This window comes from Chroicocephalus ridibundus, chromosome 4 (genome assembly GCF_963924245.1).
Source record: "Chroicocephalus ridibundus chromosome 4, bChrRid1.1, whole genome shotgun sequence".
In the NCBI taxonomy this organism is placed as follows: domain Eukaryota; kingdom Metazoa; phylum Chordata; class Aves; order Charadriiformes; family Laridae; genus Chroicocephalus; species Chroicocephalus ridibundus.
In genome coordinates, this window is record NC_086287.1 from 84,676,678 (window position 1) to 84,703,359 (window position 26,682).

At 37.4% G+C, this 26,682-nt stretch overlaps 1 protein-coding gene across 1 annotated transcript in view; it reads right to left on the reverse strand.

Annotated features, from left to right (window-relative positions):
- The window catches only part of LOC134515519 (transcription initiation factor TFIID subunit 4-like), a 143,661-nt gene that overhangs the window by 67,206 nt on the left and 49,773 nt on the right, over positions 1–26,682 (reverse strand). Inside the window, exons 11-13 of the mRNA XM_063334588.1 lie at positions 14,119–14,249; positions 11,919–12,044; positions 2,851–2,907 (exon numbers count right to left, since the gene is read on the reverse strand). Coding sequence (XP_063190658.1) covers positions 2,851–2,907; positions 11,919–12,044; positions 14,119–14,249 — 314 coding nt within the window. The remainder of the gene's footprint in view (positions 1–2,850; positions 2,908–11,918; positions 12,045–14,118; positions 14,250–26,682) is intronic.

Consider the following 26,682-nt stretch of genomic DNA (forward strand, 5'->3'; position numbering starts at 1 on the left):
TTGGTAGCTTTATTTTGCATTGCAAGACAATGTTTTCTAGAGTTCTTTCAATGTTTTGTAAAGCTTTTTTCTTAAATATTTAAAAAGACTTTCTTAAAGACTTTACCTCTTTTGGTATTTCAATTTCTCCCACTGACTCTTGTCTTCATAAAGTATCTCGGGCTATATTCTCTTAGCAGAGTTCATATACTGGTTACATTTGTTTAGACAGTCACCCATTTCTCTCTGGCGGGGAGCCAGGGTCCAGTATTGACCACCCTCCGTTTTGAAGAGGACGGTTCCGGACTGAAACATTGTCCATATCCAGAACATAATAGTGAAATTATCAGTTGTTTTGCTGATATGAAAGAACAATCTATCTGACAATCATATCATTAAACAAGTAACACAAGCTAAAAATGCCGCGGCTTTCTTGGATGCCCTCTATGCTTTTTAAACCGCTACCTAGTAGCCACTTCACTACTGGCCAGAAGAATATCTGAGCAACAAAGGTCTTCAGGCAATACTCAAGACACGGAAAACAGGGAAACACAGCTTCAAATCCATCTTGCTATCAAATCTGACAGTATTATATCCATCAGCTTATACAAAACCTGGAAGAAATCCAATTTCTCTCTGAGTTATGGGTCATATGCACGCTTAAGAGTAGCCCAGTTGGCAGTGAAGTTTTGAAATTTTTACATTTTTGTAGGAGCTGATTCAAAGCTTTTAATTTCAAATAACGAAGCCATGCCAAAGACACTCTATCTAATTGACCTTTTATTCTACAAAAGTGGTTATTTTTTATTTTGGCAGTGCCAATGCAATTTTAGACATCAGCATATATTCAGTATCCAATGCAGAAACAAAAAAGAACAATATTAAACCAAAATCTTGCCGTCCCACTTCCCTGCTCCTCTTTGCAAAAGTTAATGCAAAAAGAATATGTTTTTATTAAATATATTTGAATATTTTAGGTGAAAGTCTCTAAACTAGTTGAAGAAAGAGCTTTAGAAGCCTAATTACTAAAAACAGAGACATGCTTATATTTCTTATGGTTTCAAATATGTTGAATGAAATTCAACTTCAGAGAGAGGCATGGTGCCAGCAAATTATCCACCTTCATTAGACGGGTGGGAAAAAAGGCAGGGCTAATGTACAAAAGAATAGGGCGCAGCACTCAAATAGAAACCCCAGTATTCGTTCTGCATTTACTCAAACATGTTATCATACCCAGGAACACCACTACTTTAAAATCACATACCAGTTTGATCTAAGCATTTTTAATTAGGTTACCACCAAAATATTTGCTCCCTCTCTACTAATACCACTATCACCATTACTCGGAATACATTTCATACACTTTCTTTTATTCCCATGTCAGCACAGCATCACTCCCTCTAGTGGGTAAGAAACACAGCTTCTAGGAGAACCCGAATTCTCAGCCAAGGCAGAAGTACTCCTGCAGCTACACCAAACCCACCACTAGTGACTGCGAGTCTTCTATAGCACCTATGAAGACAACCACTATTTCACTCTGACTACTAGAAAATGTCTTTTCACTAGCCTCGTTGTTTATTTTTTGCTTCCTCAAGTTTCCAATGACCAAAAAAGAGTGTCAATGAATGCAAATACTGAGCCAAGAAGAAACACATTTATTTCTAGCTTGCTTTCACTTCCAGCAGCAGCATGGTGGTTTCAGTTCTCAGCTCAACAGCAAGTTTTGCCTGCCATTAGTTATTTTCACAAATCTGATTCTTCCTTTGCATACACTGGCTACAAACTAAACTCAAGCAGTATTAATATTCTGGCTCTTCTCCTGCCAAGTAACTTGATTACTCTATTCCATTTGAATACTTGCTTGACAAATCCAACGCTGGAAACACCAAGGCATAGTCTAATGTTTACAAGAACTCATTTCAGCAAGTCTTACTACATAATTGCATAATGAAAAAAGAAGACAAATAAAACTCAACCATGTACTTGGATTTTTTTTTGACTGTTATATATATAAAATCTGTATAGCTAACGGAATTATAGAATACTGCCAACAGGTAAACAAAACAGGAAGAACAGGTCAATACAAAAGAACTTGTTATATGCATTTTTCTGTATATATTACCTTCTAATGTATAATTATTACCTTCTACTACATATATCCAAAGAAATTGGCTAAAAAAACAGCATCAGTTTGCTGCAAATGATGTTGCTCTTTATGTTAAACAGGAATGATGTTCAAGTGATAGATATTTTAGTCTTTCTAGTTGATTTAAGTTGCAACCCCATCCTAAGCCATTAGATGCCTTAAGCGAAAGACAGCCAACTCTCATTTACAGCAAATGAAGGTACTCAGTAGTTCACAGATTGTTACTCTTAGAATAACATATCAAAACTTCCATCTGAAATGATTTGATAATTTTAGAGTATTGTAATTTAGACTGATGAGTAAATAGTCCACTGAACCACACCGTAGAGAAAATGACTGGCAATTACGTTGCTTGAAAGACTGTTACCAGAACAAAATCGTTAAGTAGCACATTTCTAAGAAAGTGACATTTTACAAAAAGACAAAGGCATAAATTTTCCACCAAAATCTAGTGCTGCTGTCATCAACAACCCAACAAAAGCTACAGCTACCTAAAATGGAAATGAAAATGTAATGTATGGAAATATTCTCTTATAAAATCTCCTTAGGCTTCACATGTATTAATGTATTAGTTTGCAAACATTAAGATCAAAGGCAAAGCAACAAATACATCCTAAAAAGTTTTTAGTCAGATTTTTATTAACGATATACAAGTAGCAAGGCATAAAAAATTAATATGTTCAAGCCTTGAAATGTCAAGTGTAATGATCTCTAGCTCTGCTTACCTCCTTTGCTTTTTGTTTCAGTCTAGCTTGCTCTGGGTCTTCTTGCCTTGAGCGACTCTACATGTTTAAAAAAAATGGGGAAAAAAGGTTAACAGATGGTTTAAGAACCCCTCATCTGTTGCAGTAAGTTAAAAAATAGCAAAAAAGGGGAACAGGATACAAGGTGTCAAGATGGGATAGCTTAAATTCATAGAAGTGCAATTTCAAGCCCCTAGGCCTCACCCAAAAGACCGTTAAATATTCAGTTGTAAATAAGATCTACCCTAGATTTAAATTAAAAAAAAAAAAATACCATGTTTTTGTCAATGCTAAAGTTTCCATCCAGGTTTAGATTTCAATTATTTAATACAAATGAATTCAAGCATCCGAGAGCGGAAGTGACACCCTTTCCATTTTCTGAACTTTTTAATTTAAATTCCGTATCGCCACTTATTTTAAATAATTTACTGTTTGCAACTAAGCTTTTATTCAGCTGTTCATAGAGAATGTGCAGAAAACAGTTGTAAAGTCACCCTCCTGAACAGTAGAGCTTCATAATAAAGATGTCACTATCCATATTAGCTTACTTTGAGTACAGCACAGAAATACACATAACTTAAACTCATTCAAGTGCTACTAATAATATTAATGTTGTAATTTATAAAACTGGAGAAATATTACCAAATGGCAACTTTCGTATTTTCCTTCAAACCCACGAACAATAGCACCAAAAACCCACTAAGAATCACTGTTTAATTGCAATAACAACCCAGAACAGTACATTTCTTCAGATACAGACTGTTTCACAACCACATGCTAAAATTAATAAATTCTTATTTATGCTCATAACCATACTCGAATTGATGGAATTCAAAACTCAAGAGGTTGACAATATATGCATTATACGTTCTAATTGCATGATTGGTCAGCGTGCAGAAAAGGTTGCATTAAAAGTTGGAAGAAGCTGCAATAAAACTTGCGACATCCATGGAAAACTGTTGTTCCCAATACCCGAAAGATGTAATTGTTTTATTTCAGTATTTCTTTGAGATCTGAAGTGATACCATTTACAGAACTCCTAAAGGAATAAGGGTATCTATGCCCTCTCCTACCTATCTTTCTCTGCCTCTTTCTATGTTGAAGACAGACCAGAAACTTGAAAGAATATGAGCTTACAAACTTACATATACTCAGATTTTTTCCCGTTGTTTGAACTTTTCATAACATACTCCGCTCAGAAGTTCAAAATCCATGAAGAAAACCAAAAGGAGACAGGTTTTAAGGGTAAGGGGACACGTAATATTGTTGATATTCCTAGACAGCGCCTCGACTATGATTTGGCAGACGGGGCACCAATGACACTGAATTCTCCAGCCTTTCACCTCCTTGGTTTGTTTTTGGGTGTTGTGTTTTGTTTGGTTTTTTTGTTTGTTTGTTTGTTTAAACTGGGATTATTTTTTTTCAGCTAATAACATTTCTCCCAAACACAAGCTACTTTTATTAGACCAGACAGCCTGATGTTTTAATCGTTAAGAATGAAAGTGCTTTGTGTTAGAGGACTTAGCATATCTTATTTATCTGAAAACTGCATACATCACACACATAAAACACAGTGATGACAAAGAATGGCCAAATTAAACAACAATGAGATTTTTAGAAGACATGCTTGACTCTTCCCACGTGCACTTTGGCTTCAGCTGCCAACCCCACCTACTAGCCATGTTGTGCCTGTAGCACAAAAGGCAGTTTGACAGGACAGAGTCTGGGGTGAAGTAACAAGTCATTAACATCTGTAGATAGCTAATGACCAAATTAGACTCTCATGTTGTAGTTGTGCCAACCAAGAAACTCCAACTTAACCTAGACTGAGATTCCTTCTAACTGCTGTGGCCAGACAAAAAGAAAAATGTAGATAATCTGATCTAGTTAACATTTAAAGAAAAAGGTATTTCATGAAATACGTGGATCTGCCAGAGAGCTGGGACTCTGGTCAGTACAGCAATTACCGAGAATTTGATTATATTTATACCTATTAGGTTAATAAACAAACAAACCACACCCTCCAATCAATGAGTTGCTTCTCTAGATGGACTCGGGTAAGTATTTAGGAGCTGAGCTGAATGAAGTCCTCGCTCTGTCATTTTGGAACGAAAGTTCAATCATTGTGTGCCTCAGTTTCTCCAGTAAGATGTATGGAAAATCCTATTTAGCCCTCTCATGAGTTTTGATGATAAATTTATAAACGTACAATGAACTTCTAGTGCCTTCTGAGTCTGGCAGTGAAAGCCATACAGAAATACAAAGCGTTGTTCTACTACTGTATGAAGATGAATCGTTTGCCAAATGCAAAGCAGAAGTTAAAAGCACTTCAGCCCAAGGAGAAAGCGGAGTGTCCTGGGAGAGTCACGCTGAGTCTTCGAATATTCTTACCAAGGTTCTACAAGAAAGTGACAGAATCCTGGAAAACATACCAGATCTACATTGTGTTTGGGGATATTGTTAAGAAAAATTAAAGCACTAGATGCAAAGTAACTCTGCAATTTCCTGGACTCCATAAGCGAAGGAAAAACTCTGGAAGTGCTACAGATTACAAAAATAACACATTCAAAAGCTTTTTTTTTTTTTCCCCCAGAAACTGACCAAATAAAAGTTGATATGGACTTCAGGATAATCTGAAAAAGCAGACCCCAAAAGCAGGCAAAAAAGCAGATGATCTGACCCGAGTAAGCCTCCAGCTCATTCACAATAAATAAATAATAAAAGTTATTGCAGAGGTGAAAACAGGTACTCAGCTCCTGACTGGTATTAAATACAGCAATTTTTTCAGTAATAAAGATGTAAAATACCAGGTGATGCTAAAGATACAAACCCAGACTGAAGGTGAAGGTAGAACTACTTTTACATTTAGAATAACGCAGAGTTTCTGGTTATTCCTCGAACACCCCCCAAATGGCCTTTCCAAAGAGCTCGGGTTAGCTCTTGTTTCACACAAGTAGAATTCCAACTTCATATTGGATGTGTCATTACTGGTATAAGCAACACCAAAAGAATTAAGGAATTTAACTGTCATCTTCTGTTTCTTTTTGCATTCAGACAAATTTTAATAGATTTTATTTAAACACATTGTTAAGACTAAAATACATTCCTGCTGACTACCATGTCAGGCTGCACATCAGTGAGCTTCAGAAGTAAAGTCATCGGCATATAGAGGTTAAAATGTGTTAAAGTATAAACATTGACCATTTTATTAATTCTTCACTTTAGGATCTAATATGAATTATAAAAGGCTTCTTCAATGCCAATGCAACACAGATTGAAGCAAATATAAGCAAACGAAAATGTCAAGCTTAACAGAGGTGGCTAGCAGAGCTTTAAAAATGTCACTGGCTTCTCTTTCCACTCCATTCCACACGTGAACATCTTTCCCTTCCTCTGAAGAGCTTGAACAATTTCACTGCTGCTCAGCTCTTGTAGTGCTTGTCTGTATGTCACCAGTTTTACTCATCAATCATTTTAATATTTTACACTCAGCTTCGTCAAGGTACTGACTAAGCATTTCAAGGTTTTTTTTAATTCCAGTTTAAATTTTTTCTTCAAAGTCATCTCCTATTTTTCGTTTTGTTTTCCCTTCTCCTTTCCCTCTAACATCCAAATCTTAATATGCTGTATCTCGCCCATTGGGTGACACAGGTTTTTCCAAAATCTTTAATTTGCCAATACCTCCTTCATCTAAAGCTTCAGAAACACCCACCCATTACAGAACCCCCAGCTCAAATCCTTTCCCCTCCCCTCTCAATTCTTCATGTCTAGATCTGTGAATAAGGTGAGCTGGGTTTATGTAATATATTTTCATGTTGATGAAATAAACACCTTTAGAAGCAAGCTAGCTTCCCATAGTAATTTAGAGAAACCTAGGACTGATCCTAACCAGATAACATACTTTTAAATACATTAAATGCTGTCTCCTACTGAGAAGGTATTCACCAGACCAGGTTTGTTAACATTTCTCCCAAACACAAGCGACTTTTATTAGACCAGACAGCCTGATATTTTAATTGTTAAGAATGAAAGTGCTTTGTGTTAGAGGACTTGCTATCTTATTTATCTGAAAACTGCATAGATCACATTAGGTCTACGGAAATATTAGACTTTCAAAGTATGAAAAGCAGCATATGTTAAACGTGTGTATTCAAAACACATTAGAAATATGGGGTTTCATTTACATGTTACCAAACTCCCTAATGTTCCAAACCTCAGCTTTTCCCCTTGCTTGCGTTAAGGAAGAATGCCACAAAAACAGACATCTCATTACACATGTAACGGCACATTTTTCAGAAGGGCATTTTATATTTCATAGAATTAGAAAGGAACGGTATTTTCAAAATTATGAAGTTATCTGTAACTCATGTAATACTTAAATATATGCAACAATTACTTTTAAAATTGGGGGATACTCTGTGTGTCTATGCAGATGAGCAAACAGTCCCTCTGACATACTTCATTATCATCATTATTCAGTATTTTGTTGTAATTGTAATGTCAAAGCTGCGCCGTTGTAACATTTTGTCCCACTAACAAAATAAGTTTTCTATTAGATCTATAATAACGTGGAAGTCTCAGCTTGTTAAACCTGTGTTGAAAATGTCTCACAGGGTCTCTCCTCCTAAACACGTCTCCTGCGTTTAGCAACATCTGAGCCCAGTTAAGGCCCCGACAGCCCTACTCCCCCTTCCCAATACATATACCGGGAGTCTTTAATGCTTCAAATTCATCTTTTTTCATTACATAAAGCTGAGAGTCACAACTGCAGGTGCTGTACTATTGAGAGCCACTGCTGTGCCAACAGTTTCAATTTTAAACCTATTTTTCCCCATTGATGACATTAGAACTTCACCCACGGCTGTACCAGCTTATAACGTTCACTTTTAATTAAAGAAATTAAATTGGCAACATGAAACACTTTGCTTTCACATTAGCTTTGTTAATAAAAAGTGAAAGTTAAAAGGAGCATAGCTGAGGGTAAAACCCTATTCAGAGCTACGACCACAGTGAGGTGGAATGCAAGAGTACAGGTCTAAAAAAAGATTTATTTTAAAATTATTAAAATTGAAATAACAGATTTCTAAAAATTCAGAAAATTATCTCAACACAATAATTTCCTCTTTGCTCTCCTCTCATCAGAAGTGAGTTATAACTTTCCGCTCAGAGAGTGCTTCATCTCCTGGAAAGCTGCGTTCCATCACCGTAGCCTCAGCAGAGAGGAGAGGATTAAATTGGCATGACGACGGAGCTGAGTGCAGGCGCGAGAGGCAGCGCCTTCCAGTCATCACAGGACGCCTGGGTAAGGAAATCTGCATCACCAAACTCCAACAACCTCTCCCCCGTAAAAAAGCCCTTCAGCCTATAGCGCTATAAAAATCACTATCATCCATAAACACTAATTAACTTTGCAAACAACACTAAACGTAATTTTCCATTTACATATGTAATTATTCTTTTTACAGAATAGATCTCACTCCTGTGATAGTTGTATTTAAGACCCCAAAACTTGACAGGCTTGTGCTACTAATACAGAACACTCAAAATAATAGGCTAATATAGCATATATATTGGAAATTAATTTTCAAATTTAATTTGATAATAAATATGCATTTAGACAGTTTGAGCAGAAGATGAATTAACACAGTAATTTTAACATGATCCACTTTATTATAGATTACATCATAGAAGTATTATTCATTGATTTTTCTGAAAACAAGGATAACCCCAAGCTGTACCTCTTTACTGTAGAAAGCACAATTCAGAAATAAAACCAACCAACCAAAAAAAAATATCAGCTACAAACTCCTATTCCTACTGCTGCCAGAAATATTAGCATTACCAGCCCAGAACCAAAACCTCATTCAATTTGACACACACAAACAGCATTTTCCAGGTTTTGGAACTAGCTATGAAAGCAGCAAGGAACACGTCTTTTACTATAGAAAGACCTGTGCTTTGTAGGTTTGGTTTTTTTTAGAAGGTCCACACAAGAGACACCATGTCAAACGTAAAGGTAAATTCCTCAAGTGATTTTAGTTTGGCTTTTGACCTTTCTGCAGTCTGAAGACCTTCCTTAGCTCTTCCTGCGCTTCCCCATCCCCGCCACCGAAGCCAGACCCAGGAGACCTCTGCTGCTGCCAGCGTGGAACAGCCAGCGGGGCCTCACTGGGAAAGCGAATGGGGGTGAGGAGTTGGTTCTCCCAAATATTTCCTTTTAAGGAGACTGCACTCTACATATGTGTTTATATACAGGATGGCCCCGCATTGTGCCACTAATAATTCATGTGTCAGGACGACAATCCCAAAGTAATGGCACCTAAGGCAGCTGCAGCCTCTCCCTGCGCAGCTCCTGTACCTGACTCATCACAGCACCTGGTGTTTGAAACGGGAGCCGTTCCTGCAGCAGGCGGTGACTGGATCTCATGGTTTTGTGGACCAATATGTCTTTAAACGCTTCTATTATAAAAAGAATTACTAGGAAGTAAATTAGAGAACTGCTTTGGGCCATACATCCCAGGCTGCTATGCATACATTGAGGAACATGATGCAGAGGACCCCGAGGTACAAGAGATGGTGCTGGCTCCTGAAACAGTACAGCCTTGTTTTCAATTTCTAGGTTTTTAGTTAAAAAGAAATTGTATGTTGCATTGCCACTATAACGTACCTTATGATTTTTCCTTTCCTGTCAAGTTTGTCTTCCCCCAGAATATCTCACCAGACTGCAAACATCAGTCATTATTCTTCTAAGCCCGTGGTATGAAGTTTCTATTTCCCAACTATTTCCCAGGCATGGGATGTAAGATTTTGTAATATTCTCTTTTAACAAGCCAAATAATACTGCTGTTTTCCTTTAAAGATACTCTTGTAGCTCCACAATTATTTTTAACTTTGATAGCAACTTTCCTCATAATGATTATTTTGTTGTTGATTACTTAATACCATCCACTCCAATGCCCAAAACATTTCCTTCATTATCTTATTCTTTGTCAAAACCTGGACTTTGGATGTTAACAAGGCTCCAAAGTGTAAATAATTAAAATAGAGTTGTCACTGTGCAAGTTAAACCTGTTTACACTCTTCCATACTAGACCACTAGCAAACAATTCTGAAACTTTTCCTAAAGTTATTCTGCTGAGTAACTTTAAAAACATGTTGCAAAATAACATGTCAAAACATGTGGAAGATCAAAGATCACTCTGTTCATCTAAAAGGCACATTAAGAATCCACAGTTACAAATAAAAGAAAAAATAGATTTTTAGATTTAAGCATTTATAGGAAGAAAAGCAGAAACTGAAATTTTGCAGGCATAAATATCAGTCAGCGGGCCACAGACAGACACAAAATGGCCACTGATCCTTAGCACTAGTTATCAGGGCAGCTGGGGCAGATTTTAACTGTGTCCCTTTAATAACTGTGTCATGACAAGTACTGCATCCTTTCCACAAAGGCTTAGATCTCCTTAGACAACTAGGCAAGTTCATAAGAAGACCAGAAAAAACTAAATCCTGAGTAAAGAATTAGTATGTAGGAATTCAGAACAAAGACCTCAACAGTTATTGCTGCGGTCTTGCATTTGAGCCGCAACCTAGATTCTAAAGAAACCATGAACAATCTATTACTTAGAATAAAAAGTTGTAATTTGACCATATTTTGCCAAACTCTGTCCTATATAAGTCTTACAATAGGTCATCGATCCATCAGAGCAGAACAGTTGGGAGCCACAAAGGACAAGGCTATCAATCCAAGTCCAGTTCCGAATTGGCATTTACACTGAAATCACAGCACTGCATAAGCACCTCCCAAAAGGTTGACAATATCTCCAGCTTCACTTTCTAAACATTAATACTGATAAACCAGCATTGCTCTTCCATGGCTACTTTGTAGTTTGGTTTTGGGTTTTTTTAGTACCTTTATATAAGGTATTAAAATCATTAAAGAATGCATTTTAAAAAAAAAAAGCATTAAGAATGAAAACAGTTAATCTGTTCCCATCTAAACATTCAAAAAGTATATACATTACGTGGAAATTTGTGGAATATTTAACAATGTGAGCAATTATAAATTAAGAGTGAAGACAGATTAAAGTAGCCAAATTGAGAAAGAAAAATTCTGAAGTGAGCAAGGGTAGGTTTTTTGAAAAACAAATCTCTCAATTTGTGAACCTTAATGGCACAAAATCAGGAGGCTGCTACAACTGAGCGTTGAGTTGTTCTGTAGAATACCTTCCGAATAGACAATAAATAATTCCCTGAAAATTGAGATAACTATGGGATAAACTTATTTGCAGTTTGATATAATATATATAATTAAATTTGCAGTTATAAACAGAAGATTTATCTATACCTGTATGCTCTTCAAACAATACTGTCTTAGTTTGTTCTATTGAATGTATGAAAAGTCAGTCTTTGAAATTAAAGTCATAAAGGAACAAGTCCAGAAGAATTGCTGGTTAACTGAAGCCAGGTACGAATCAATTAAATAATGCAATTATACAGAGGTGACCAGAACATCAACTGGAACACATAGTATTTAAATTAAAATAAACAAATGAATAAAATTTTTCTTTTTAAAAACAGTCTAGAAACTCGAGAAGTAAAAAGCCTTAAAAAACTCAAGCAGTAAAGTAAAAAACCTCAAATAAATCAGTAACAATTTACTGCATTGTGTTTAAACACCAGAAGCATAGGCTATGACTTTCAAATGGCACAGAAACCCTGGCATCTATTAAATTTCAAAGGCAATTGTGAAAATTATTTCACCAAGTTATTTTGAAAATGTTAGCCATTGTCTCCTATATTCCCAAGAACTCATCAAATTCAGAGCTGTATCTTGAAAGCGCTGGAGCGTCCAGTCAGGCAGGTCCGGAGTCATCATAGGTACGATACGATAACAGGACTTAATGAATTAAAGGCATCATGTCACAACAACAGGTTCTTTTTGTTACAAGAAAAAAAATGTGTTTATGAAACAGATTTCAAGAAATTAAGTAGTTGTCTGAAGACTATGAATTGTTAAGTAGTTTAAAAAAAAAGAATAAAGCAGATACCTTGGCGGCCTTTAGCAAGATTTCCCTCTCTTGTTCATCTTTCCTTTGCTTTTCTAAACGCTCCAACTGCTCAAAAAACTTTAATTGTGATCGGACGTCTGTAGCTTGTTCATACCATTCATCATCCTGTTAAATAAGAACATTTTATGGAAACATGCATTTTCATCAAGACTATGCATTTAAAGAAGAATATAGGTGTTATACATTAAAATCTTTCCACCGTACTTACAATAAAAAAAAATTCTGTATTTTTTTTTCAAGCTCAGGGGAATGAAGCCAGCCTATGTTTAATAATGTAGCTGGAATCTGATTATTTAATTAATATGTAAGCAAATTTAAAAAACACAGATTGATTTACCAGCACCAGAGATATCAAAGAGTTAAAAAAATAAAACCAACAGATTTACTTATTAAAGAGAAAGCCAAGACACTTAACTTACTGAACAATCCTAGAGAGCACATAAGCCTGGTTGTAAACTGCAATTCCTGTGTTTGTACGCATCTTGAAGTAGTAACAGATATGATCAAGATGCAGCATTATAAGAACATTAAAGCTAAAAATTCAGTTGAAAATAAGCCTCGAATTACAATTTAAATAGAACTTTCTGACAACTAAGAGCATGCAAGCTTTCCTAGTACCCAGAAACAATAAGAATTTGTGACACAAGCCACATGGGGAACACTCAGAACGTCAGTCAGAAAAATCAGTTATTTGTATTACTTCCATCTCATTTATCTGCTTAATATTTTCCTTTCTGACTGCAATGCTATGAAATCAAATAAAACCATTAACCAAGAAATATACAAAAGACAATGAAAACGCTACGGTTCAGTCAAAGATAACACTTTTTTTTTCCCCCTAAGAATCTGTGAAGATACTATTTTAAACGCATCTTTGGCTTAACATGGACTAAGTGAAGTTTCTTCTTCTCAGGCACCATCCTAGGGAGAAGAAAGTTGGGATTTAACGCTGATGAAGCAGATGAAAAATATTGGAAAGAAACAAGGATATTTTCCTTTTAGTCCAATACAGTAGAATCTATCCATCAATTGCAAAGAAAGAGGTAAGTGCAGGTAATGCACAGGCATAATAGCCTTTATTTTTTTAATCCATTTTTCTGTCAAAGTAATGTTGATCCTAGTCACAAGATCCCAAAGATAATTTGTTCTTATACATGCCACATATAATTAGTCCAACTGTGACTCAGGTTTGGGAAATACGTGGGCAAAGATACAGTCCGAAACTGTTTGACCGGGCTTTCACTCAAGGAAAACAAAAAAACCCACCCAAAACAAGCCAAAAACCAAACCAAAGCTACTCAATGTAGGTATACACTAAAGAAATCTAAGGACAGCTTAGACAGAACACACAACCATGGCTATTGCCATCTTGGTTTTACAGTTTAACAACCATTAGCATCTTACTTTTATCAAGAAAGATATTTCATATTTATCAGTAAAGATGTTTGATCTATTTGAATTTCAAACTGGTTTGCAGATTCTTATTTATATTCCCCCCCTGGTTTAAGATATCTAAATTGTTTCAGATTCCTCTTTAAATTTTCTTTTGCAGATTCTTATTTAAATTTCCCCCAGTTTAAGATATCTAAATTCTTTCAATTCTCTGCAAGAATACAATCACTAACAATGAAATTGGAGTAGCATTTTATCTTGAAATATTCTTTTTAAAAGAGAACATCACCGTTTAATTACAGTGAAGAATTCTTCAGTTGCTGGTTTAAGACCTGTTGGTAGCTTTTGTAAAATATTTGTATTTTTCACAGCCAAGGAGATGTGACTATAGTTAGTAACATGTCCTAATCTATAGTTACTAGAGATTTCTATCTATTGAAGCAATTTTGATCCAATCAATGGTTACCTTGGTCAAAAAAGGAGACATCAGGAATCAACAGTCTTCGTCGCAATCCACGAGCGGAGCTAGCTTAACAGATGCCCCACGCTAGGCACTTTAGCACAGAAGGATGAAAAGATAATTCTCCACACAAGTTCTAGGAGGGAGGAGGAGGGAGGAGGACAAGCAGTGCTACCACACACCACCTGGCTCCTTGCGGGGGGAGACAAACCTGGGTCTGGGACACGCTTCGCACACAGGGTGAACACAGCACGTCTGGGTGCTGAGAGGAACTGGCATCGGGCTGCATCACCCTGTAACGCACAACACCCTTCCCCGCACACTTACTTTGTACGATTCCATTCGGTGCTGGGTTATCACGGTCACTTTTTCTATCACCGTTCTTAATCTGTTTTGTGTTGCATGGGAAATAAAAGTAACCACCTCGGCTGGCACATCAGTAATTCCTAGTTTTTTAGCTAAAGCAAAAAACAAAACAAAACAGAATTAGCTTACCCCCAACAAAAAAATCCCAAACCTCTAAAGAACGTAAAGCCATAACTCCATTTTTCTGAACAGAAAACCCCCTGATGGTGTATTTACAAAGCTTTGGTGATACGTTCATGACCCCTTGAAAAGAGGTATGACTACACTTTGAAGTCTGAAAGAGAAATCAGAGCATTTTCTTTTACTGCTTAGAATTTAAAAACTCTACTGAAGTTTATCCTAGCATATTAAAACAGAGCATAACAGAGTACGAGGCAATTCTGAGTTTTCAGTTATTTTACACAAGCAAAAGCAATTCCTTGATTTCCAGAAGCATTAGTGCAGGTTAACTCCAGTGGGGGTGAGGAGAGGCTGCAGCCAAAGCACGCTGTTGCACACTTTAGTCTACACTATTGGCACACTACCGATAATGAAAATTCCTTAGGGAAAACCCCACCTTATTAATTGAATATGAGGAAATAAAGTCACATTAACAGCAGTTATTTAAAAACACCAGTTGTCCCCCAAACACTGCTAAAAGACATATTCTTAGTTATTTGGACATTTGATACTTTGTGCTGAGTTTATACAAAAAGCAAACGCTCTGCAGTCTAATATATTGATATATGAAAAAACACCTAAGCTCCAGAAAAAAAGGACTAAGACTTAAGAATTTCTAAATTCATCAAAATAATTACAAAGTGTTGAATATAAATTTGTACATATATGAATATTCATACTAATCTAAGCTATGGTCCTACAAAGACATATATATGAGTAGTTCCAGTTTGACAGTTTTCTGGATAGAAAACTTTGTGTGCACACACACATATATACATTTTATATATATATACATATATATATATAAAAAAGTCAGTAGTTTTATGGATTATTGGATTTGCCCCGCCATAAAAGAGTAAATACTCTGATTACGCTGAATCAGTTTTCCATTAAATGAACCCAAGACTTTAAAAAACATTTGGAAAGGTTAACGGGTATGCCAAATACTACAGGAAATTCATTTGAGAGTATTTTGGAAAGTGTTTCCTGAACGGCTAATTAGAAAAGCCATCTCCGTTTGTGGGAGGAGTCCCCGAGCAATCATGAAGCTGGGAGGCCTGAGGACGAGTACATGTTGTGCGAGGCATCCCTGGCTCTTCCTGCCCAAATCCCAGAGAGCCCACAACACGCCTGAGCGATGCCAGGGAGGCGGGGAGCGGGGCTCGCTCCGGGATGTGTCGGTGGCTGGTGCGGGCTGTGACCTGAGCAGAGCTGGCAGCCACAGCAGCGCGCTGGGCTCCTGTCAGGGCCACCCCATGGGAAGGACTGTGGCCCGCAGTGGCACCACCCTGAATCGTGTGCCCCAGCGTGTGAAAGGGATGAGGTCTGGCTCCTATGGCTCCCCGGCTCTGCCTCTTTATTTTGTTTTTGATCTGCAGTGTCTATTTAAACATATATTTTATTACATCACTACGGTACATCGTTCACACATTTCCCAGAGCTGAATTCTCTGTGTCATATATTTCTGATATTAGTTTTTTTAATGATTCTTTGAAGTCGTTATCTCATAAACTAACTTAAGCCATCACTGACTCCGTATTGTAATGTTACCTTAAGGATTTTAGCAATATGCATATATGCTTTTTAACTGATTTTTGCTTTATTGCTAAAAAAAATTAAATATTTCTCGATGTCCTCTGTAATAGAGCTGGAACTCCGCTGAAGTTGCTGAAAGCTGGACGTATAATGGAAAGCAGACATAGGCATTAAGATCACAATGCTGCAACTGTTACTCATGCAAATTAAGTCCTTGAAGTCCGTGGGACTATTCATATTGGTAGGAGCTATTTCTGCAAGTCAGACTTGCAATATCAAGACCTATTTGAGCATGCACCATTTTATTATGCAAACATGTGTAAGCAAAGCTATCAACCAAAAAACCCTAGTCCGAAAGATAAAATGCAAGTAAGAAGGGAAATTTAATTAACTAGTATCCAGAAAAGAGGCTTGAGATGGAAAATTCTGCCGAGTACTCTAGGTAAGGGTAGGAATGAATAATTGTTAAAATAATCATCCATTGAATTTCAGCAGTGTAAATTTCCCTGAACATGCACAATCCTTTCACAATAAAGAACTATCACCATCTTGGTTTTTTCACAATAAAGGTTTTCCTAATTTTTAAAGACTTTTGTTCTAAGTAAATTCAACCATTATAAGGCTTGTTCTGCCTATTCAACTCCAGAAATTCATGCATAATCAAAGGACCATTGCCTGAGATGCCTGGTTCCTAAGGATTCTTGTTCTCCATCCTCTTCATCAGCCTCTGCGATACCCCAGTAACTTTCTACTCCTGGAATCCCTCAACACAACATTCTCAAGTCCAGAAAACTACCCAGATACCAGTTACAAAGGGAGCCCCCTCAGGAGTCTGTCCTGGGACTTACCCTGTTCAATGCCTTCTCAGTGCCCTGGAGGGGGAGACACAAAGCACCACACTGAGCACAGCAAAGGAAAGGGCTGCCAGCCAGGAGGACCTCACGAGCGGGACAGCAGGAACTTCATGAAATTCAAGAAGGACAAATGGAAAGTATTGCACCGGGGATGGACTAACTGTCTGCCATGACACAGGCTGGGGATGGCCTACCAGGACAGCAGCACTGATGGAAAGCACACAAGGGTCTGGTGGTCAGTAGGCCAACCAGGATTCAGCACTGCATCCTGGCAACAACGAAGACTAAGGGCATAGTGGGTTTTATCAACAGCAAAATGGCAAATCAACAGGAACCAACGCATCAAGGGAAGCGATTACTCCTCTTCACTCAGCCCACTAGATGCAAGTACTGCAGTCAGTTTTGGGTTGCCTGGTACAAGAAAGACTTGGAAAAACTTGAGTCCAAGGAAAGGTCACCAAGAGGGTTAAGGGGTTGGGGCATATGATCTGTACAAGGAGAACCTGAGGGTTCCTTATCCTGGAGAAGAGAAAGTTCAGGGGAGAGGTTATTGAGAAGATGGAGAGACACTCTTCACTGAGGATGTCTGGAAGAAGAATGAGAAATAAATTCATAAACTGAAACAGCAGTGGTGCTGACTGGATATAGGGAAGAGTTCTTCATTATGAAGATAATTAAGTACTAGAACACTTTGCACAAAAAAGTTGTAGACTCTCCCATCTTCCAGGTTTTTAAGGCTCAGCCACACAATGCCCTGAGCAACCACGTTTGAATTTAATGTTGACCCAGCTTTGAGCAAGAGGTTGGACTAGATGACCACTCCAGTTCTCTTCCAACCTACGATCCCGGTCCTCCTGCATAGCTCCAACTTCCTCCCCTATTTCTTATTATTGCACAATACCCTTAGTTCCCTCATCCACCAAGGATCACCCCTGGCATGTCTCCCAGCACATATTTGTCCAGCTTGCCAGCCAGGCACAGTCAGCTCACCCTGAGGTAGCCTGGCCAGTCTGCACCAGAGCGCTGACTGGCCGCCAACCAGACAGAAGAGCAAAGAAAAGGAAAAACTGGTTGATTTCCCTCTCAACTAGCACAGACAGAGGGCTATCTAGCTGTTGATTTATCAATGGATTCAAAGGTTACCTGAAGGGAGAGAGAAGGCAGGCGAACAGACTGTTCAATCATTTACGGCTAGCTTTCTTTGGAAAACAGTCTAAGGAAGGAAGACTACAAAAGAAATTTCCCCAAAAAAATGAATTAGCGTCAAGAAACCAGACTACAAAAAGACAAAGAGATACATTTTTGAAAAGTCAACTTGTCATGCACGGCATTCATCATGTGTGGAAGCATCATCACATCTTCCCTGCTCCAAATTACATTAGTCAAAATCCTGTTAGCAGAGGATGTCAGGAGCAGGGCACATTCCAAAGCTATACACTACACAAAGATTTGGCACATTGCTTAAATACTTGGATTGTACTTGGGGCAAGGATGGGAAAATTACCAGTGTGCTCCTGAAACAACAATCTCATCCGCACTTGGAAAGGTCGGCCTCATTATAGGTTCATAAACAGTCACGGACACTACGTTATTGATCCGCTGGCCTAAGAGAAGTCCTGATACCATTGGTTAGAGATCGTCTCTTTTTGCTTTCTGCTACTCAAGAGAAAATGCCAAGTAGAAACTGAATCTACGCAAAGGGCTGGAAACTGTTAATTTTCATATGTTTCTATATGGAAGCCTTAGTATTTTTTTTTCTTCACTGCTACATCTCCTCCTGAGTTTCATCCACACTTGTTTCTAAAAAGCATACTGAAATTCTGTCTGCCATCAAAGGAAAATAATGCTGATCTCTAAATAGGAAATTCCTGAGATAATAATCTAGTCTGCATAATTACTTTTCTCAGTTTTAATACAAAAAGGCTGCTCTTCCCTTTGCAAGATTCCCTACACTGATGACAACATAGGAAAAGAAATACAATTTATAGTTTTAAGAAGTGTGTATATACATATAATACTATACATATTGAATTGTATCGCAAAACACAAATACCCTTATACATTATTCATCTTTCTAACCAAGTCACTGGACAGTGGCTTCATCTACAGTGTTTTTATTTAGGTCCTAGCATTCTGGATTCTGGTCTTGATTGTGCCATCTGATCATTGCAATAATAAGTCATAACATATATACTTACATACGTACAGAGATAAAAAACCCGAAGAGAAAATTAAGATTAAACAAAAAAATTAACTTACTTCTATCAACAGACTGCTATCATTTGTCTTTTGTTAAAAAAAGTTGAACTTGTTTCCAACTTTTAGGTGATGATCATAATGTGCTTTAAGTTTGATAACGCAGTCAACTTTTAGTTTTGTGATCAAAATTCTGCATTTAAAGCAGTAAGGAGCCACATTCTTAAAAGTAAAACATCAAGAAATGTGTAATTTGAGAAAAGTTGCTTGCTTTTAAATAATACATTTGTTAAATTTAGACATTTTTGATAACAAGTATACGCTTCAGGTCTTTAAAATTACTTTAGCAATGTAATTCTGAAGTTTTCCTAGAGCTATGACAAAGACATCATCAAGGATAACAACAAAAGTGGAGTGGGAGCAAAGCAGTGCTCCAAGCTATAATTTTAACCAATCTCTCCACTTGAATTTGAGTTTTTATATTTTTAAAGATATAACTAAGGTCACATTCTTCATTCAAGTGTTCTTGGCACATCTCTACTACACCAGAGCTGTACAAGACCATCCAGAATTGATGACTGCATGAACACTTCAACTCTTTGTGGAGGAATGAGTTTCAGCACGTCCTTATCGGCATCAAATGCTACTACAGCAGTCAGTTGAGTCACACTATTCTATATAAAAAACACGAGGGATCACAGATTAATACTCACAAAGTAAACAAATTTCTAATCTGCCAAGCACTTACAGAACAACACAATAAAGCCTGCCTGCATATTAATTCTTAATTACATGTTTGGGAGCTTTAATAGCAAACTATGGGTCAATCAGCATTTAATAAAGATCTGGAGTATATGAGGCAGCATGCAAAGAAAGTATACATGTTAGAGTATTTTTGTTACAAATGAACTATATTCTATTTAAAAGTTTCAGATATTACAATAGAGTTTCTAGAAAGTTAGAACTTGTATGTAAGTTCCAAAAACCTTTAGGGGAAAAAACATTGAGCAATATTATTCTGATATTGGCATATGTGTCACTAGCACAAGATTGTTTTTTGCAAACATAAAAGAACCTAAATCTTGTTGTTGAAAACTTTCAGGTCCCAAGAAGTGAAAATTCTGAAGAGCGCTATTGTCTGCTTAGCTATCTGAAAGGTACTGGCTTTGCTGCACTTTAAAAGTTTAATTATATTTTGTTGATCAAACAAACTGAAATAAATCATAAGAAGAGTACTGCCCTATTTGAGAAGCAGAAGAAAAATACTATCTTTGCAGATAGGCTTTCAAAGAATCAAAAAGTTACTTTAATAATTTATACTTTAAGAGGACTGACAGGATTGAGATCAAAGATTAAAAAAAAATTATTTGTAAAACATTAGGTCTGACTCTGATTATTGACGTGATAAATTATTGAGTGCCTGTAAAAAATCTCTTTACGTTTACACTTAAAACAGAAAAACCTTGAAGAACTGATTTTAAACAGTTAAATAGCATGTATTTAGGGCTTGAATTTGTCTTGTCCTTCAGCAGAAACACTGGGAGAGTGCATAATTAGTCTCCATTTGTCCTAATCACAGGTCACCCAGAACAGCAGAAAGCACTCTCTGTTGTCATCTTAAAACCAGAAGCAACTTTTTAAACTTTAAATTCTGTGCATGCAATATCAGCCCAAGATGCAAGTGGAACCAGACTTCTCAGGTGCAGGCCGCCTCTGCTGTCAGAGCTGGCCTGCATGAGGCAAGATGGAGACAAACAAAACCCCACCCCCTCAAATCTGGGACATCGTTTGTTTAAACTTCTATTTAACCTCATTCAACAGCATCGGATCTAAAATAATGCAACAAAGATGCAGGTGATGGTGACAGCTACCTGCCCCAGCAGAGTCAGCCCCCGGCGGCGCCTCAGATTGCCCCTGCCATGGTCGGCCGAGCACCCTTCCTCCTCCTCTCCCAACAGAACCACCACAGCTTTACGCGCCCCAGTCCCCCCGCAACCTTCCCGACAGGACAAGCAAGGTACTGGAAAAACCACTACTTGAATTTCTGCAGCCTTCCAAACTATGCAATTCTTTAATAAATTCCATTCCTCACTTTCAATAGCGTAAGGGAAACGATTTTACAGTTCTGCTGTAGGTGTCAGCAGTGAAGCATTTAAAACACCTTAATCTCTGTAAAATCAAACGCAACATAATTAAATACAGCATGATCAGCTAAGAAGTCACTGTTCAAGACTTACGCTATACAGGAACTTCTGGAGACTAACAGATGAAAAAACTGTGGGGAAAGGGAAGAGCAGTTCACCTTCAAAAACTAGACAAGCACCATTTGTGTGTCCTAAGACACACCAGGGATGGTCTCTACAGAAAGTGGGTCATGAAATCAAGAGAAAGCAATAGGTGCTTTGTCTAATACTATTATATTAATAATTCTAAACTGAGGAATAGCATTTAACTATCAGGCTGACTAAACACAAAGAGGAAACAACTCTAATGCACTACAGGCCCTTGGCATCCTGAGGAGCCATGAATGGCAATTACTGAACTTACTTGTCGCAACCTAATCAGGTGGGGCTGAAGAAGGGGGTACATCTCCCATAGAGCACTGTCCTCAGCCTACAACGTAATCCATCAATACTGCATTCATATTGCTGTCAAAGGGAAAACCCAACCTTAAATATTAAGGTAGAGAATGGGGGATGGAACACAACAAAGGAAAAAGAGTGAGGAGGTTGTTTGGGTACAAAATACCCTGGGGGTATTGTTGGGAGGGGTGGGCTACCACAGCCCCAGACAGACTTTAAGTATTAAAAAATGAAGAAAAAGCTGGTTAAATAGAATAATAGTGCAAACAACAAATCACTAGCTCTGATGATTAGGATTAGAGATTCCTAGGGGTATAAAATAACCTAGTGATCCCAGGCAAAAGAAAGAGTATGATAATTTTAGTTGTAATTTTCTGTTTTCAGTCCTTTAAATAAAAGCTTCACGTTAAGTCTTAGTAACTAAATGCATAAATAATTTAATAAACGTTGACTTGCTGCACTGTTAAGCCTGTCTGGTGCTGGAAGACAGGATAAAGAAAGGAGAAACAAAAAAAATAATCTGTATTTGGTACCTTCACACAAAGAGCCGATCCGAATGAAGGCGTTTGGGCAGGCGCCTCCGAGGAGCCTACAGCCTGGGGCGCATTTCGGGGGGCCACGAGCTAGGGAGTATTTCCTGCCAAAGCAGAGAGAATCAGTGCCAAGCGCTTTGAGATTTGTTAACCGATTCCCTCCAGCAGGTACAAACCAGCACCACCCTGCGAGCAGCAGATGGCCAAGATATATTCCACAGCTCCAAACCAGCCCTCAACCGGAATGGGAAAGATTTCGTAAACCAGTATCTGATATCGTTCAACGCTATACTTCCAGTTCACCTTCAGATGTAATAAACTGACTTTGTTAAAGAGAACGACCTTTTATCACCATGTAATTGTTATATACAAAATAACAGAAGATCCTACATTAATTCCTTCAGTGAGCCTGTTTGTAAAAGAACATTCCTCCTCTCACAGGATAAAAATTATCTCACATGACCCAGCTTCTGGACAAAAGTCTTCCTGAGAACTCAAGACTTGCTGGGTGTAGTATTTGTTCTGTACTTTTTCAGAACTACCCACCTTGAGATGATTCCCTGGGAAGCATTTTGTGAAACTGACAAACTGGTGGAACTTCAGTTACTTTTAAAAATAAATCAATAAATCCCAAACTTACAGATTAAAATCCTCAAAATACATAGCCATTTTCAGTACAAGATACAGGAGAAAAAAAAAACAACAAAAAAACAGCCATACAACTGTAACGTAACCTAAAGGAATAAAAATTTTGAATAAATGTTACTCAAATTTTAATACTCTTCTCCTCCTGCTCCCTCCATAGTAAAAGCCAACCAAATTATTTTAGCAAAGATGCAACTCAAACTCCTAAGTTCTGTAGTGTGAATGCACTGGTACAAAACCACTTGTAGCTTGTTTCAGGTACTGCAGCGGATTTAACTTATTCCATACAAACTATACGGTAATAAATAGCTATGTATTTATATAATTGTATAAAAAGCTATACTGGGTAATATGGTCCGGCATCCTTTCTTTAACAGCAGTAGTGGGATATGCTACTAGAAGACTATTAAAAAATAAAAAAGCGACAGCCTAGGATCAGCCTAAGTTAGAGGATCATATCTTTCTATCAGATCAGGATGGAATCTTTTTTCCATTAATTTTTCAAGTATTTTTTTGAATTGCAACATCCTAAAACAAAGAGTTCCACAACTTAACTACTCAACCGGAAAAAAAAAAAATAGCCCTTTTTGCCTGTTTTGAACTTCTGCCTTCTAATTTCATCTCATATTCCTAATTTCCGTAAAGGGAAAAACAGAAAAATATCTCCATTCTAGGAGGTCATAGTGGTATTATTATTTTAACCAGAGAAATAGTTGTATCCGTGTAAAATCTATGTGTAACCCAGGCTAAAATGTCTGACCCTATTTTATGTGCTGATTCAAAGCTCTTAGGCAAGTCTGTGGGATTTGGGACAGGACAAAAAAATTCATCAAACGGAAGAAGAATTTCTCAAAAATCCTACATAGCCCTACTTATATGATTAGTGTTTTTTGATGAAAGTCATGTAAGACTGACAAAAAAAGTCTTCACTTCTCTAAGAATTCTCAACCAGGTGGGTAAGTCTGGGAACCCACACATAATTCATACTTTTTGGCAAAAAGAAAGAGCTAATTTGAGAAGAAGTCTGACCTAAAATATATATAACCAGACAATCCAGTTTCCAAAATTCTGTCTCTAAGCTAGATAATTAAACAGCTAAAAGGTAGCTATTAATCATCCCTAAAGAGTCTTTTTATTATCCTTAGTGGTTTGTCTCTAACAGAACCAAGCTACTCACCAAACAACATTATCCACAGGTATGTGGAGGCTTGGAAAATAGTAAGACTTGCCACAAATCATGGAAGCACAAACATCTAAGCAGTGTATCAGGGAGAAGAAAATACCTGGTGTTCAGACGGCAAGGAAGCTTTACAGCTTGATCAGAGAGGACAGAAAGAATGTGTACTCTGAAGGAATAGAAGCTACTACTATTAATGTTTTCCCTATTTTTTTTTTGTAACTAACCTGTATTTACCTGATTTCTTTTAGAAGAAATCAAAATCTCAATGTGCTAAGGAAACAAGTTATCCTTGATTTTGATGTTTAATTCCTTCTCTTTTACTAATTCCTCTTTAAGGTTACTTTTGTGCAATTTCAGGTGTATATCCTAAAAGAAGGGAGGGTGCTGAAATTATTAAAAGGGAGGCACTGAAGGTCAAAGAATTTTTGAGAACTACATCCAGATCCTACCCTATAATCCCAGGAACCGGTGCTGCAGCGACCGAACAGTGTGAGGAAAGCTAAGACAGAGGAGGAGACGAGAACTGAAATAGGTGCAGGTCTCAACAAGTCAAATAAGAATATACAGATTACAGTTAGAGGATTTTTTTTTCATCTTTGTTTTCTCAAAACATAAATACAATACAACATAATAAGCATGTCCAAAGATATTTAGTAACATTCAAGAATAAACACAGAGTGACTGTAGAGAACTGAAAAATATGTTCACTACTTTTATAAATAATAGGAAATGCCTCAATGCACTTTTGTGTTTGGTTATCACTAGAGCCAAATCAAAATAAATTGTTAAAGGGACCAGATGAGAAAGAATTAATGTGGCAATGACACCAGCAAGAGTCCTTAAGAAAAACACAGAGAGGTTGTTATTGGTGATTTTTTTTCCCCTACCTGTTTTCATGCAGGCTACAAGAATGTGCTTCTTGGCCTAAGCCCAAGATCAAAAGATCCTAAACCTAAAGGACCTCAGGCTTAAATACAAGACGCACAGGATTATGACAGCATGTCAGGTGAGACAGAGATGGAAAAGAACTGTTGTAAGAATGTCAGCGATGACAAACACATGTGGAGGCACAGATGCCAGCATCGTGTAACACAGCCCTGGCACTAACAGACCACACTCTCCATCACATCCACACAAGGATTAAAAACAACACCAAGTACAAGAATTTTCCTAAATGCTTCTGGTTTTTTTTTAAGCAACTTCTGTAAACAATGCAGGCATTTTGGCAACTTTTTTTTTCCTGGAGAAACCATCTCTCTGACACTATGAAAGTCTTGTTGGCAACATATCTGAACAGGTATCGCAGCTGTCCACTACAAGCCTGGCGCTAAGCAGACTAACTCAACATGAGGCCTCATCTTAAGCAGGCGAGATGGACCTCTCAGCAGGAAAGGATACGCACAAAGAATACGGAAATTATAAAGGATACCAGAAGTGTAGACCGAAAACCATAACCTGAATTTCAAACCGTCAGCACCTTCATCTGTGTATGTCCAGGATTAGAGGAAAAGTTGTCAAATCAGGACATTGTGCCACATCCATTAATACCAAATCCGTGCATGACCAGATCATCCACCACTACAAAGTTTATCCAGATCAGACATGGTCATTTGATTTTTCTCAAAACAGCTGTAGTTTATGATAGTTTATATTAAAGTCACACTTCTATATTACTGTGCAAGAACAGATGGTGGCACCTTATTGGGCACAACGTCCAGTGTTGCAGCTACTTCCTTGAAAACAAATACCCTTTCTTTACCAGTAGAATGTCTTTGTACCAGTTCAACACTTTGCAACATTTAGCTGTGCCTTATTTACCTCTAGTCACTGCAAAACTGGTTAAACCACACGCTAATACTCTCCATATGATAAGCACTGAAGAGAAGCATCAAATTGCCAATGAGTTACTGTAGAAGCTGGACGGTGTATGCAGTAGATTCAGGAACATGAAGGAGGCTAACAAACGCAATTCAAACTCATGGGAGAAGGAAAGACTAAAGTGAAGTTTATGAGGTTTTTCAGTAATTTAAAGAAATGAAAACATTACAACCTTAGTATGAGCAGCAGGATTGCCAAATAAACGTAATGAACAATCATTTTAACATATTTAGAAAATATTACCTTTTACTTTTTCCCCCTTAAATGATCCTTGAAGATGCTGCTCACTGATCAATGACTTCCTCCTCCACAAAGATGTTCCAACATGTGTTGAGAGTTGGGGACATTAGTACCACCTCTAGAGCATGGAGTTTGCCTATAGGGATAATGTAAGTCAGCTTTATTGCAATATTGAATGGTTCTCTAAGGTTTTCTTTTTATTGTTCTTATTTTACATCCAGTATTTATTACCAGAAATCTCTTTATGAGATGGATGTTATAAATTAATCTGGTAGAGAATGCATCTCCACAGAATAATGATCTTAATTTTACTCTCCTTTGCAGAGACCAAGAAATATAAGCCATTCAATTCCCAGATACAAACTTATTCTGAGGCTGGGCAACATATTCTGGTAGGCCCTGAAGGCCAGAACTGCCTTCCAGAAATAGCAAGACCTTTTAAAGAAGGCTCTTCCACTACATTCATAAAACAGAAAAGCGAGGTATTAAGGTAAAAACAAAACTTAAATTCTCCAAATATTTCTGGGAGTGAATAGTACGGTCGTGCTCTCAGTTCAGTTGGAGTAAAACCTTTGAAAATGATGCCTCAAGAAACAGGTTCATTTTCTTCATAAATCACCATAGTTTGAACATATCTACATTTATTTTGAGAAATTACTGCTTCATGAAATAACATAAATTCTGTCACTTAGAGGTGATACTGCTAAAAGCGTAACTCAGAT